The 16,080-nt window shown below is 38.1% G+C and overlaps 1 protein-coding gene across 1 annotated transcript in view; it reads right to left on the bottom strand.

The window, feature by feature from the left end:
* LOC111149194 (ring finger protein 150) overlaps positions 1-16,080 on the bottom strand; it is a 259,632-nt gene that overhangs the window by 74,690 nt on the left and 168,862 nt on the right. The window contains exons 3-4 of the mRNA XM_022506139.1: positions 5,850-5,921; positions 3,750-3,832 (exon numbers count right to left, since the gene is read on the bottom strand). Coding sequence (XP_022361847.1) covers positions 3,750-3,832; positions 5,850-5,921 — 155 coding nt within the window. The remainder of the gene's footprint in view (positions 1-3,749; positions 3,833-5,849; positions 5,922-16,080) is intronic.

Raw genomic sequence — 16,080 nt, 5'->3', positions numbered from 1 at the left:
GTGTTCTTTCTGAGCAGAGTGTTTGAAACTGTATAGGTAAATAGACTGAAATGAGTAACCACTGAAGAACAGTAGAAACACCAGAGGATAAAAGCTCTGGAAGAATCTGAGAGCCCAACTTATTCTCTGGACAAGGGAAGACGATACAATTTCAATTATATGCTTCAATAAAATATCTTCTGTAGCTAAAAATGATAATCACAAGTATAAACCTAATTCACAAAAACCAGCCCTAAAATACACTATAATGTAGGTTTCGGCATGTATATGTTCTAAGCAAAAACCAAAATTCTTTGGAAAATACCCCAGTGGTGTATTAGGATCAAATCCAAGCCACACAAGTTAGAGCTGTCTGACCCTTAGCTGCTTTGGGAGCTGCTGCACGCGCATGCCCAGCTGGCCCCTGTGGGGGCGGGGGCGGGGAGGGGTGGGCTGGGGTGTGGGGGCCTGCTCAGGAGAAGGCCCCTAGGGAAGACAGCAAGGGGGAGGCGATGAGTGTGTATGCGCATGATTTAACTTTAGTAATCGCCATGACAACAAATGAAGAGGGGAAATCATTTATTAATTCATCCTAATTTGTGCAATGGTTTCTAAAAGAGGCAAACAAGAGAATGATTCTGAAAAAAATCACGGCACAAGAATATCCCAGGGAGATCTGGAAAGGCACCCCAAGTGGCCACACTATAGAAGTGATACACCCAGCGGGTGAGGGGTTAGGAGACCACAGAAAAGAATATAAAAGAAGGAAGACAAAAACTGAATTATTATTATTATTATTTTTTGAAATGGTTTATACTCTAAGGAGATGCAAAAAATTCTGGGGCTGAGTCAGCTTGGAAATAATGAGAGAGTCTATAAAGTTCATAGGATCTGGGGCTTAATAATACCCCAGAGGAAATTATGTAGCAAAAAGCAAATGCCAGTGCATTTGTTTGATGACATCCATTAGTGCGAACTGTCTGGCAGAAACAAGCAACAGGCACCAAAATACCTCGATTTTAAAGTCAGCATGGAAAAAAATGGATGAGCTCTTCAAAGAGTAAATATATATGGTTCATCTAAGATCAAACAATAAATAACTCTAACCTGTGCTTGCTGATTCTCAATGTATTGTGTTATTTAAAGCCGGGCCTATAATAAGGAAATAAAAGCAGATGGACAGCAAGAATCTTGAACAGAGAGTGTCAAGAAATGAGCCAAGAATCAAAAATAATGTAAAAAGGGAAGAATCGTAGGCCACACTGAACTGGCCTAGGGCAAGGGCTAGTATAAATAAAATTAAACTTCCTAAAGTTTTTTTTTATTATTAAAAAGCTATTTCTTTGGTTAATCTTTCCAAAAATTCTATTGTAAGAGATCTGGAATAATACATCAAGACAATCTAAACACTGCTAAAGCAGAGTAATTTGTCTTAATTAAGAACCGAAACCAGCCAAATGTTGCACAATAGGAGCACGGTAAATCGAACTATGGCCCATCTATGGCTTGGATATTACGCGGCTTTTAGTAATTCTATGCGGTAACGTGGGATAGACTCATGGCAGAGCTCCAGATGAATGTTATTTTATACAGTAGGGATTATGGAGCTAAAGTAATGCTTTATATAGTTTTAAAAATAGATTTTCTTAATTACATTTAGATTCTCTAAAAAAAAAAAGAAGGAAAAAGTTGCAATTTAACTTAGATTTGCTTTGGATATTTTTTATGAGAAGTACCCTCCCGGGGCTGTAAACACTCTCTGAGCAGCAAAGCAAAGGAAAGCACATTCTTTGCTTATCACTATGAGGTTGAATAACAACCTTGGTAAAATATCGCAGAGATAAAAGATGCTACCCTGAGAGGCTCTCTGTGGCTCACAGGCTGCCCGCCATTCTTTGCCAGGTTTCTAGAAGTCACTAACTAAATACCAGGTTTAATGTCTGAAGAAAGAATTTCTATATTCCCTCATAGGAAGAAAACCACCAAGTCTTGATGTGTTGATTTTATGGTTTTGTCTTAGAGCTAGCCAGGCATCTAAAAACTAAGGAAAATGCATCTGCATTGAAGGCTTTGGCTGGAGCCAGCAGTGTACTTTCCCAGGCCTGTTTCCTGATGATCAATTTGCCTAAAAGCATTTCAAGAAGGATTCATTCCCCTCGGGAGTTTCTGCATCTATTTACATATCCTGTCCTTTTTTGACACTTCTTTGTCATTTTGGGATTATTAAATTAATTCCTCTACAAGCATATTTTCTTTCTTATTTTAGAGAAATATTTCCTAAAGGTGCATTGCTTTATATCTTTGTGTATTTTTATCTACTTGATTAAGTACTCTAAGAATTTTTTCTAAGATTTTATTTATTTACTTTAGGGAGAGGGAGGGGCAGAGGGAGAGGCAGAGCTCAGAGCCTGACTCAGGACCTGGATCTCATGACCCTGAAATTAGACCTGAGCAGAAACCAAGAGCTGGATGCTGAACCAACTGAGCCGCCCAGGTGCCCCTTAAGACTTTTTAAAAAGCTCACCTTTCTAAGTGAAGAAACTTTCTTCAAGGAATAATTTTTTATTTTTAGGATACTTGATGCAGCAACACTAAAAAAAGGTTTTCAGGGCGCCTGGGTGGCTCAGTGGGTTAAAGCCTCTGCCTTCGGCTCAGGTCATGGTCTCAGGGTCCTGGGATCGAGCCCCGCATGGGGCTCTCTGCTTGGGTGGGGGAGCCTGCTTCCTCCTCTCTCTGCCTGCCTCTCTGCCTGCTTGTGATCTCTGTTTGTCAAATAAATGAATGGAATCTTTAAAAAAAAAAAAAAAAGGTTTTCAATGATAGGAAGACCGTTTTTATGCAACTTAAAAATATTTGATTTTATTGATATATTTAAACTTATTTAATTTTAACTATATATAAAAATTCAAATACCTTAACAGTAAATTTCAATTAGGGAGAAGGATTAGGGTGATATGAAAATCCCACTTGGGGAATGTTTCCAACTACATACGTTGGCATCCTCCCCTAGATTCTAGAAGTTTTGGGGTGACTGTCACATTTCTTTCCTGCTGATAAACTCCTACCCCCCCCCAAAAAAAGAAAACCCAAAAGGAAATGGAATTTGCCTTTGGCTTCCCACTCACTCCAGACCATATTCTGACTGTTGATCTCTTCATGATTATTCACAATATATATACACTTTTTTTTTTTTAGAGAAGGAGAAAGAGGGAGACAGAGAAGGGTGGGGGTAAAGAGGGAGGGGGAGATAAAGAACCTTAAGTAGATTCCACACCCCCAGCGTGGAGCCTAACACAGGGCTTGATCTCACAACCCGGAGATCATGACCTAAGCGGAAAGCAAGAGTCAGACGTTTAACCCACTGAGCCACCCAGGTGCCCCAATTCACGACATATCTTTCTGAGTTCATTAATTAAATTAAAACAGCACTTGTGAAAGTTAGAACGGATTCTGAATATCATAATTCTGTTGTTAAAGAAAACTTATAATTGGGAGCCCCATCATCAATTTCCGTATCATGAGGTTCTAATTCATAGCACTATGCTTCCTTTGGTACAAAGGAGATCAGAAAAATATTTATTTCGCAAGAAAACATGTTTTCAAGGAGAAAGGTTACACTTTTTCCACTGTTTGCTGTTTAAACCCAGAAAGGTTTGGGCAGCCTGACCTCATAGGGCTAGGCCAAGCAGGTCCGCGCCAGTGCAGCCAGGAGGCCCTCTCATCTCCACACACACACACCCCATTCAAAAGCAGGTGGCCCAGGGACTCACCGGCAGGGCAAGATCCGCACAATGTCATTGGGCTTGTATCCTTCGATGCAAACTGCGCAGTTATCAAAATCGGGCTCTGTTTCCTGCAACAGAGAAAGTACAGATGAGTTGACTTGTGTAGCTTCAACTCCTATGTGAAGAGGCAAACAAGCAAGGGGAGCTTGCCTGGAGACAGGCTTTCGATCGTCTGTGTGCCAGTTTTCTCAAACAATAATTGACCGTCTATTGGCTCAGTTTCCATTCCTTCCAACCTCCACTTTTTGTTTCTGGGTTCTACTGTAAGTGCTTTTGTGAGGGAATAATTTTTTAATGTATTGTTACTATAAAATAAAATGCTGTTTATTATGAGTGTGAGAGAGCAATTTTTAAGTATATCATTATTAGGAATGCTATTTATTATAATTAGAAGTGACATCCAAATCTCAAGGCTGAGAAACACTATTTATGGAGAAGTGTCCAAATGATACTTAATCTATCAGTTCCTTGGGAATCTTGTGTGTATACAACTCTAGAACCATGGTTTTAACTTTTTATTCAAGTATTTACATCTCTCTTTATTTGAGTATATACATCTCTCTTTCAATACCCCATTTCATATTCTGTTGAGGGGAAAAAAGTAATGCAAAATATACTTTAAATTTAGTAATGCTTTTAAATGAATTTCATCTTAGGAAGCTCAATAGTATTTTTTATATAGTTGAAAAATAGCAGCGCATAGTGAGATAAATCAAGTATTCAGACTAGAGATGGCACCTGGTTATACATGCAGACTTGTGACTCCCTTACAAATGTTCCAATGAGCCCCAAATACATGTACCACAATCCACTGCTCTAAAATTTATTCTGGGGAGAAGAAAGACCTTTAGAGGTCTGCAGGCCTTGGATTGCACTGTTTCCTTGTTCCTTCTCAAGATACACTTCTGCTTCTGATATGGTTAGAGCATCATTGTTTACAAAAGCTGAGATATGGAAACAGCCTATGTGTCCACTGACAGAGGAATGGATAAGGAAGATATATATACATTTAATGGAATTATATACACACACACAGAAACTATAATATATATATATCATATATATGATATATATACGATGGAATATTACTCAGCCATAAAAAAGAGAATGAAACCTTGACATTTGCAATTGCATAGATAGATCTAGAAGGTATAATGCTAAGTGAAATAAGCCAGTCAGAGAAAGACAATTACCATCTGATTTCACTCATATGTGGAATTTCAGAAACAAAACCAATGAACACAGGGGAAAAAAAGGAAACAAACAAAAAACTCAGACTCTTAATTACAGACAGCTGGTGATTGTCAGAGGGGAAATGGGTGGGGAGGTGGGCGAAATATATAAAGGAGATTAGGAATACACCTATCTTGATGAGCACTGAGAAATGTATAGAATGGTTGAGTCATTATGTTGTAGACCTGAAACTAATATAACACCATATGTTAATTATACCAGAATTAAAAAAAGATAGGCTCTTGGCTTTATGTCCTCATTCTACAGCAAGGGAGTCTGCTGTAATGACTGTGGGGTTGTGGATGCTAGATTTCAGAGGGACTGAATATGCTTTCTGTATTTACTGCAGATATCAGTGGAGGACATCACTCAGCATATAACACTTTCCTCCTTGCAAGGATTTATGGAAATTTTTTCTCAAATTGTAATACCAGGAATAACCATCTCATTTTCACCTTGTGGACACTGCAATAAGGTAATTAGATATTGTTTGAATATTTCTTCCTTCTTTGCATTGGCTGCTAGAAAGCCCCAAACTAAGTTTGGGATCCATTTTTGTTACACATTTCAGGTAATGTATTTGTCTAAAAAATTTATTCTAGCTTCATCTATTTTTCCTATACTTTTCATTTTCTAACACTTTGTTTCCAACTGCTTTGTTGTCCTACTGCACGCATTTTATAAATTGTTTTAAATTATATCTAATAAAGATGGGTATAATTACAGACACAGGAGAGCTATTTTCATGGATACCCCTTTTCCCATCCTTCCATCTCTTCTACCCTGGCTGTCAGAAAAGTCAGGGACTTTTTTGACTAGTCCCTCACCAAAAAGAAAAGAGTCTGCTGTTACCTTATCACCCTTCTTGATGGTTCTGACCTGGAGCTTGCTGATCGCTTTCTTTGCCGCATCTCCCAGTCGGCGCTAAAAAAAAAACCCAAAAGCCGCTTGTTAGCAATAGAGATGTGTAATTTTTGACTTTGTTGCTGATGGCGTTTACTAAACCAGGGCAGCTGTCTCTGAAATCACGCACACGTGGCATGAATGTTAAGGACAATGGCTGGAAGAGATGGGGCAGTGCCGTCTGTGCAAGACCTCTAGTGACTGAGGTCTTTTAAGCACTGTCATCCGGAGAAGCTCTTCATGCCCAATGTTAAGCAAGTGGCAAAGAGCGTGGAAAAATCCCACCCTACAGTGACTCCAGCACGTGGTACATTTACGCAGACTGGCACACGCAAGTTTAGTAATTTGCTGCTCTAGCCACTTCATCTGTGACCAGGAGATAGCCAATCTGGACCCTTGGAATAAACCTCATGTCCTCTTTTTCACAGTCAGGATTTACTGCGTGTGTATTTCTTTCCATTTGCAATTTAAGGACTTTCCTTTGCTTATAGAGACCCGGTATAGGTTTATATATTTCATCTGTACGGTCCTAGTCCATCACATTCTTGCATGCCAATGTCACCTCCTCTGGTGAGGTTTAAGTGTGGGTGTGCCTAAAGGAAGATACAGAAAACATACATGTTCAGCTTAGCAAATAATTATAAAGTGAACACCTGTGTAACCCCTGTCACTCATGTCAACTAATATACTAGCACTCCCTAAAAAAAATTTTTTTTGATAGAGAAAGTTGCTATCCTGATGAGCCCTGCAGTCATGCGATGATAGGCCAGTCAGGAAGCAGGGGAAGGTGGAGGGTGGTGAATTCAGTTCTAATCTGTCCAGATCTGCTCGTGTGCTTGTGAGTTTCCTACATGTAACAGCTCCTTCTTAGCTTTGTGTACTATGACCCTGTAACAGATGCGTGTTGGCAGCCGTGAAACATTTGAAGGCTATGATAAACGAGACAAACATTTAAACGGAATCATCACTTGCTTTCACTAATTTGGTTCCTTTCAGAAACAACACTCAAGCTTCTTTCTTTTCTTTTAAATTGTGAACATATACTAGTGAATGGTTAACATATCCTACGTACCACGCTAAAACTTCATATGCAATATCACCTTTATTCTCACAACAACCCTGTGAGGAAAAAAAAATACTATTTTATAGAACGAACAGAGACTTAGAGAGCTTATGTAAGTTGTTTATCGTTATCAGTGAATGGTCAGTCAGAATCTGAATAAAATTAAGTCTGACTTGAAAGCTAGAGCTAAACCACCACTCTTATTACTCAATAAACCACCCTAGTCACCCAACCAACCAATGTCTACCCAGTCAGCCAGCCAGCACTCAACTGACATTTGGCCAACCAGCCAACCAACCAATATCTAACAAGCTAGCCAGCGAATCTACCAATCACTGAGCAGCCAACCAACATCTGGCCAGCCAGTTAACCAGTCAACCAGCCATTCAGCCAGCCAGCCAAGCAACTAACCAACCAAGATCTATTAAGTATTTATCATATGGCATTTCCTCGAGCATACAACAGTTAAAGTAAGTTGAAGAGAGGTGTTCTTCTTGTTAATTCATTTTCTCTTTGATATTTTGTCCTTAGTTTCTAAAATGATTACTGGCGATTTTCACAGAAAAGTAAGTTTGGTTGTTACCTAAAAGGAGACCTACATATACTTGAGTTTATGCAGAAGTCCACAAGTAGCTATTAAACTAAGGTTGCAGGAAAAAGAGGGAGAGTCTATAATGATAAATACCATTATGGCAGGTGGACATTGAGTGAGAAGGAAAAACACCGAGAAGAAACTAAAAAAGAATGGAACTCTCTGTCCTCTCCTCTTCCTCTAATTACTGTGTGATCATCCTCTGATCTCAACTCTGGCCACTTCTTCAAGGAGCTCTCTTCCTCCATGTCTCCCAAGAGAGACAATCCTTCTAAGTCTATACCTTATGGAACCTGGTCGCTCTGCTTCATAGCACTGTCATAAAATTCGCAATTTGACATTTGTTTTTATGATCGATCCCCGTTAAATTTCCTTCATGTAAACTCCCTAAGGGCCAAATTGTGTTTGTTTTTGCTTCCCATTGTGTCCCAGCACCTAGAATAAAGCTGCCTTTGATAACTAACAATCATTCCATGCATATTTTGGATCACTCGTTTTGTCTCAGGCATAGCTTGGGGTTTTGGAAAGAAGGGTAGTGGAAGGGGGCACCTGGCTGGCTCAGTCCGTAGACATGCAACTCTTGATCTCAGAGTTGTGACTCTGAGCCCATGCTGGGGATGGAGAACACTTAAAATGTTCTTTTTAAAAAATCTTTTTTAAAAAATGGTAGTGAAAAACACATAAATTCCTGTTCTTTTTGGCTTACGATCTAGTGGCAATGCCATAAATCACTGGTAAGTGAATAAAATTTTAAACCAAAAGATTTTTTTTTTCTAAACATGGAAAACCACCTGTGAGGTTAAGCCAGTTAACGGGAAAATTAATGGACAAATTGTAAGCAATATATGTGGTGAGATAAGAAAGCTGTGAGCTTGGCCTTGGCAAAATCAGTCTGTCAGAACATTATGTTTAGAATGTGAAATCTGGACCCAAATAAACACGTTGATTGTTTATCATGAAGAGCTCAGATATTTTTGCAATTGTGTTAATTTGTTTTTAAGATTTTGTTTATTTATTGGAAAGAGAGAGAGAGTGAGCACAGGCAGGGGGAGCGGCAGGGAGAGGGAGAGGGAGAGGGAGAAGCAGGCTCTCCTCTGAGCAGGGAGCCCGATGTGGGGCTCAATCCTAGGTCTCTGGGATTATGATCTGAGCCGAAGGCGGAGGCTTAAGCTAAGCAGAGCAAATAAGTGGCAAACACTATTTTTAAACAACGGTCACAGAGTATACTCAAAGGAAGACCAACATTTCTTAAGGAAGTGAACCAGAAATTATTTTGTCAAAGTTTAATTTTACCTAAAACAATTCTTTAAAAAATTTTTCATAAATTTTTATTGAAATTCAAAACATAATGGAGTACAGTTTTTTTTTTTTTTAACTAATGAAGAGAATGGAATTATTTTTGGTGGGAATAACATTTCCTTTAGCTGGGGTTCAGAGTTAGTGTTTCCTATCATCAGAATCACTTGCTGATCTGTACTATACTGATTACATTGTTTTCTATGCATAATTCTGTGTGATAGCTATTACAAGGGGAAAATAATGAAACATAAGGCATAACCTCTGTTCTCAGGGAATTTGCAATTTATTTGTAAAATTGCTATTGTGGTGGGAGAGCTACCTTGATAAGTATAGTATAGTATTACTGCTTTAGGAGAGAGATGAAATAGTTTAAAACTGCCTAAAATAATTTTTAAAATCAAACAGTTCTGAAGGATACAGATAAAAAAGTGAAGCCAGACAAGTCCTTAATTTTATTAGAAAATTGATAGAGTGGCTTATACTAACTTATACTTTCAATATTCATTTTCTCTTTCATGTGACTGTCTCTTAGTATTCTGTTACTTCATTATGTAACAGCTATTTCTTTTGAAACAACCCAAGAGAAATGTCACTTTTTAAAAAATGTTTTTATTTTAATCACCTGGTGCTCACCATAGTAAGTGCATGCTTTAATTTCTATCACCCATTTTACCCATTCCCTTCCCACCTCCCCTCTGATAACCATGTTTGTTCTCTCTTTTTTTCCCCTTTGCTTAAATTCCACATATGAGTGAAATCATATGGTATTTGTCTTTAACTGACTGCTTTATTGCACTGAGCCTAATACTGTCTAGCTCCATCAATGTTGTTGCAAATGGCAAGATTTCCTTTTTTATGGCTAAATAATATTCCATTGAATCTATAGGATATGTCTTCTCTATCTATTCACCCATCCCTGGACACTAGGGCTGCTTCCACATCTTAACTACTAGAGCTAATGCTGCTATAAACACAGGGTGCATGCATCCCTTTGAATTAGTGTTTTTGCATTCTTTGGCGAAATACCTACCAATGTGATTACTGGATCATAGGGTAGTTCTATTTTTAACTTTTTGAGAAAACTCCATACTGTTTTCCACAGGGGCCGCACCAAGTTTGCATTCCCAGCAACACTGCAAGAGGGTTCCTTTCTTCCCACATCCTCACCAACATCTGTTGTTTCTTGTGTTTTTGATTATAGACATTCCAACAGATGTGAGGTAGTATCTCACTGCAGCTTTGATTTGTATTTCCCTGATGGTCAGTGATGATGAGCATCTTTTCATGTGTCTGGTGGACATCTGACTGCCTTCTTTAGAGAGTGTCTGTTCATGTTTCCTGCCCATTTTTAAACTGAAAAATTTTGGGTTTTTGAGTTTTATAAGTTCTTTCTATGTTTTAGATACTAACCCTTTATCAGCCATGTCATTTGCAAGAATCTTCTCCCACTCTATAGGCTGCCTTTTGGTTCATTGACTGTTTCCTTTGCTGTGCAAAAGCTTTTTATTTTCATATAGTTCCAATAGTTTTATTTTTGCTTTTTCTTCCCTTGCCTCAGGGGACGTATCTAGAGAAAAGTTGGCTAAGGCTGATGTCAGAGAAGTTTTTGCCTGTGCTCTCTTCCAGGATTTTTATGTTTTCAGGTCTCACATCAGATCTTTAATTCATCTTATCTTCATCTATGGTATATTTGCATGTTAATTCATCTTATCTTCATCTATGTTATATTTGCATGTTGCTGCCCAGTTTTCTCAACACCGTTTGAAGAGACTGGGTCTTTTTCTCATTGGATATTCTTTCTTGCCTTGTCAAAAATTAATGGTCCATAGAATTGTGGGGGGTGTACTTCTGGATTTTCTGTTCTATTCCATTGATCTGTGTATCTATTTTTGTGCCAGTAACATACTATTTTGATTATTACAGCTTTGTAATATAAATAGAAGCCTGGAATTGTGATACCTCCAGCTTTGCTTTTTTTTAAGGTTGCTTTGGTTATTCCACGCAAATTTTAGGATTGTTTTTGTTCTAGCTCTGTGAAAAATGCTGGTGGTGTTTTGATAAGGATTGCAATAAATGTGGATTGCTTTGGGTAATATAGACATTTTAACAATATTTGTCCAATCCATGAGCATGGAATGCCTTACCATTTCTGTGTGTCATCTTCAGTTTCCTTCATCAGTGTTTCATAGTTTTGAGAGTACAGGTCTTTCATTTCTTTGGTTAGGTTTATTCTTTGTTATCGTATTATTTTTGGTGCAATTGTAAAACGGGACTATTTCCTTAATTTCTCTTTCTGTTGCTTCATTATTGCTGTACAGAAATGTAACAGATTTCTACAGATTGATTTTATATCTTGTGACTTTACTGAATTCATTTCTCAGTCCTAGCAGTTTTTTGGTGGAGTCTTTTGGCTTTTCTACATATAGTATCATATCATCTGCAAATAGTGAAAGTTTTTCTTTCTTACTGATTTGGAAGCCTTTTATTTCTTTTTGCTGTATGATTGCTGTGCTAGGACTTCTAGAACTATGTTGAATAAAAGTGGTGACCGTAGACATTGTTGTCTTGTTTCTGACCTTAGGGGAAAGACTCTCAGTTTCTCCCCATTACGGATGATGTTAGTTGTGAGTTTTTCAAATATGGCCTTTATTATACTGAGGTATGTTCCCTCTAAGCCCACTTTGTTAGGGTTTTTATCATGAATGGATTTTGTACTTTGTCAAATACTTCTGCTTACTGAAATGATCATATGATTCTTATTCTTTCTCCTATTGATATTGATTTGTGAATATTGAATCACCCTTTCATCCTGAGACCAAATCCCACTTGATCATGGGGGATCATTTTTTAAATGTATTGTTGGATTCAGTTTGCTAGTATTTTGTTGAGGATTTTTGTGTATATGTTCATCAGAGATATTTGCCTGTAGTTCTTTCTCTCTCTCTCTTTTTTTTTTTTTTGCGGTGTCTTTATCTGGTTTTGGTATCAGAGTACTGCTGACTTCCTAAAATGAATTTGAAAGTTCTGCCTTTTCTGGTTTTGTTTTGTTTTGTTTTGTTTTGGTAGCAGTTTGAGAAGGATAGGTATTAACTTCTCTTTAAATGTTTGGTAGAATTTAGATGTGAAGCCATCTGGTCCTGGACTTTTATTTTTTGGAAAGTTTTTTGATTACAGTTTCAATTTCTTTGTTGATAACTGGTCTGTTCAAATTTTCTATTTCTTCCTGCCTCATTTTTGTTACGCTAAATCATGTCCAATTTGTTGGCATATAGTTTTTCATAATATTCTCTCATAATTGTTTGTATTTCTGTGGTGTTTGTTGTTATTTCCCCTCTCTCATTTGTGATTTTTTTAGTTGAACCCTTTCTCTTTTTTTCCTGGTAAGTCTTGCTAAAGGTTCATCAATTTTATTGATATTTTCAAAGAACAAGCTCCGGGTTTCACTGATCTCTTCTACTGTTTTTCTAGTTTTTATATTACTTATCTCTGTTCTAATCTATTATTTCCTTCCTGCTGGCTTTAGGTATTGTTTTTCTTTCTTCTTCCTTTTTAAAAAGATTTATTGTAGAGAGAGAGTGAGACACCCCGAGTGAGGGAAGGGGCAGAGTTAGAGAATTTTCAAGCAGACTCCCTGCTGAGTGCAGAGCCCAATGTGGGGCTTGATCTCATGACCCATGAGATCATGACCTGAGCCAAAATTAAGAGTCAGATGCTTAACCAACTGAGCCACACAGGTGCCCTGTTTTTCTTTTTCTAGCTCCTTTACGTATAAGGTTAGGTTGTTTGAGATTTTTCTTGCTTCTCCTTCCTTTTTATAACTGCTTTTGCTGTGTCTGGAAGACTTTGAACTATTGTCTTCATTTTCATTTGTTTCTAATATACTTTTTTGTCTTTTATTTCCTGGTTGATCCATTCATTGTTTAGCAGCATTTAATTAACCTCCATGTATTTGTGGTCTTTCCAGATTTTTTCTTATGGTTGACTTCCAGTTTCTTGGGGTTCTTGTCAGAAAAGATGCATGATATGACTTAGATTTTTCTGGATTTTTTGAAGCTTGTTTTGTGGCCTAATATGTGATCTATTCTGGAGAATGTTCCATGCACACTTGAAAAGAATGTGCATTTTGCTATTTTAGGATGGAATGTCCTGGATGTATCTGTGAAATACATCTGTTCCAGTGTGTTATTCAAAGCCATTGTTTCCATGTTGATTTTTTGTTTTGATGATCTGTCCATTGATATAAGTGGGGTTTTAAAATCTCCTACAATTATGACATTATTACTGATTAGTTCCTTTATGTTTTTTATCAACTGTTTTATGTATTGGGTGCTCCTATGTTGAGTGCACAAATATTTCAGTTGTTTTATCTTCTTGTTGGATTGTCCCATTTATTATTATATAGTGTCCATCTTTGTCTCTTGTTACAGTCTTTTAAGTCTATTTTGTCTAATACAAGTATTGCTACTCCAGTTTTTTATGGACATCCATTTGCATGATAAATGTTTCTCCATCCCCTCACTTTCAATCTGCAGGTGTCTCTGGGTCTGAAATGAGTCTCTTGTAGGCAGCATATAGATAGGTCTTATTTTTTAAATACACTTTGTAACCCTATGTCTTTTGATTGGAGTGCTTAGTCCAATTACATTCAAAGTAATTATTGATAGATATGTATTTATTGCCATTTTATTACTTGTTTCGTGGTTGTTTCTGAAGTTTTTCTCTGATCCTTTTTTGTTTTTCTTTCATGGTTTTCTGGTTTTCTTTAGTGATGTATTTGGATTCCTTTCCCTTCTTATTTGCATATTTATTAGCTTTGATTTGTGGTCACCATTAGGTTTGTATAGAACATCCTCTGCATAAGGCAGTCTATATTAAATTTGATGGATGTTTACATTTGAACCCATTCTTTACTCTTCTCCTCCCCATGTTTTAGATATATGGGATCATATTTTACACCCTTTTGTTTTGTGAGTTCTTTGACTGATTTGTTTACAGAGATATTCATTTTTAGTGCTTCTGTGTTTCCTACCTTCATACTGTCATTTTGGGTCTTTCTTTTCTGCTCAAAAAGCCTCCTTTAATATATATATATATATATTTAAAGATTTCATTTATTTGACAGAGAGACAGTGAGAGGGGAAACACAAGCAGGGGGAAGGAAAGGGAGAAGGAGGTTTCCTGCTGAGCAGGGAGACCAATGCGGGATCGATCACAGGACTCTGGGATTATGACCTGAGCTGAAGACAGAAGCTTAGCAACTGAGCCACCCAGGGGCCCTCCCCTTTAGTATTTCTTGCAGAGCTGATTTTGTCGTCATGATTTGCCTTTAGTTCTTGTTTGTCTGGGAAACTCTTTATCTTTCTATTCTGAATGATAGACTTGCTGAATAGAATATTCTTGGTTGTAGGTTTTTTGCATTCAAACACTTTGAATATATCATGCCACTCATTTCTGGCTTGGAAAGTTTCTGCTGAAAAATACCCCAATAGCCTTATAGGACTTCCTTTGTACGTAACTGTCATCTTTTCTCTTTCTGTTTTTAATATTTTTTCTTCACCACTATATGTTGCCATTTTAATTACTGTGTGTCTTGGTGTGGACCTCCTTGGGTTGATTTTGTTAGGAGATCTCTGTTTCCTTCCCCAGATTAGGGAAGTCTTTAGCTGTTAGCTATTATTTATTCATAAATTCTCTGCCCCCTTTTCTTCTCTCCTTTTTCTGGTACTCCTGTAATAAGAATGTTATTACATTTGATGGAATCACTGAGTTCCCTAAATCTATTTTTGTTTTGCATAATTCCTTTTTCTCTCTTTTGTTCAGCTTGATTACTTCTATTATTATTTTATTTATTTTATATATATATTTTATATATATAACATATTTATATATTTTTTATATATATTTTACTTATTTATATTATTATTTTGTCTTCTAGGTCATTAATTTGTTCCCCTGCTTCTTCCAGCCTGCTGTTCATTCCATCAGGCATGTTTCTCATTTTGTTTATTGAGCCCTTTATCTCTATTATTTCTTATCTCTGTATTAATGGTCTCCTTGATGTCCTCCACTCTTTGCTCAAGTCCGGTGAGTGTCCTTATCACTGCTTTAAATTCTCCATCAGACATGTTACTTATATCCATTTTACTTAGATCTCCAGCTATGGCCTTGTCCTGTTCTAGCATTTGGGACAAATTCTTCTGTTTTCCCATTTTACCTAAGTCTCTGTGCCTTTTTCTGTGTGCTAGGAAAGTCAGCTCTGTCTCCTATTCTTGAGGGTAATAGTTTTATGAAGAAAAGGTCCTGTAGTGCCCTGCAGTATGGTGTCCCATTAGCCAGGGCTTGGTGCTTCCAGGAATGTCTCCCACGTGTGCTCTTCTGTTAGGTCCTGATCTCCTTATCCTTCAGTCCAGTTGTCTGCAGAGGCTGTCTTTGCCTATTGTGGGCAGTGTTTGGCTCCTGGCCTGAATGTGGCACATTTTAACTTGGTGTGCTCTGGTCTGCTTTTGAAATGAGACTTGTCACCACTGCCCCCAGAACCAAGGCCTCACAAAACTCCCACTTTGGGAGACATGGTGCTGGCAGGAGTTTGGAGCAGTCTTCTGGGGGAGAAGGCCTGATGCACTGGGATGGAGGCAAGCTTGATTCAAAAGGGCAGTTTTGGTGCACAGAGGGGTAGGACTTGGTATAAGCAAGTTAGTGAGCCAGTGCCTGTGCTGTGCTCTACCTGAAGGTGGCCATTATTTATGCTGGTGGCAAGGGAGGATAATGATGCCTGCGAGTTCCTTTGTACCCAGAAGGATCTCTCTCTGAACATTGCCTCTCTGGGACTTGCTCTGAGATGAGCAACTAACCTCCCCACTGTGTGCCCCAGGCCCTCCTCAGATCATTGTTTCCACACTATATGTCCATAGGCTGCTGGCTCTGTCTTTTCTCCAAGAGTGGCCCTAAGTCCTCCAAGCTCTCTCAGAACCAAGCATGTTGACCTTTAAAACCCCAGGCTTTAAGGCCCGCTAGTTGCAAGAACTCATGAAATTCAGGCCCTCTTTCCAAGCCAATTGCTACAGGGTTTCATTTTCCCCATGAACTCCTGTATGTTAGTCTGTCTCTCGCCCTTCTCCTTGACCATGGCTCCCTCCCCACCATGGTGGCCTCAATCCATTTCTCTCCCAAACCATGTCTCCACACTTCTTACTGTCTTTGATATGGCCTCTTCGCCTCTTCTCTAC

The sequence above is a fragment of the Enhydra lutris genome, unplaced genomic scaffold, assembly GCF_002288905.1.
Source record: "Enhydra lutris kenyoni isolate GAN:26980312 unplaced genomic scaffold, ASM228890v2 scaffoldscaffold21, whole genome shotgun sequence".
NCBI classification, from domain to species: domain Eukaryota; kingdom Metazoa; phylum Chordata; class Mammalia; order Carnivora; family Mustelidae; genus Enhydra; species Enhydra lutris.
This window is presented reverse-complemented; position numbering and strand designations above follow the sequence as displayed.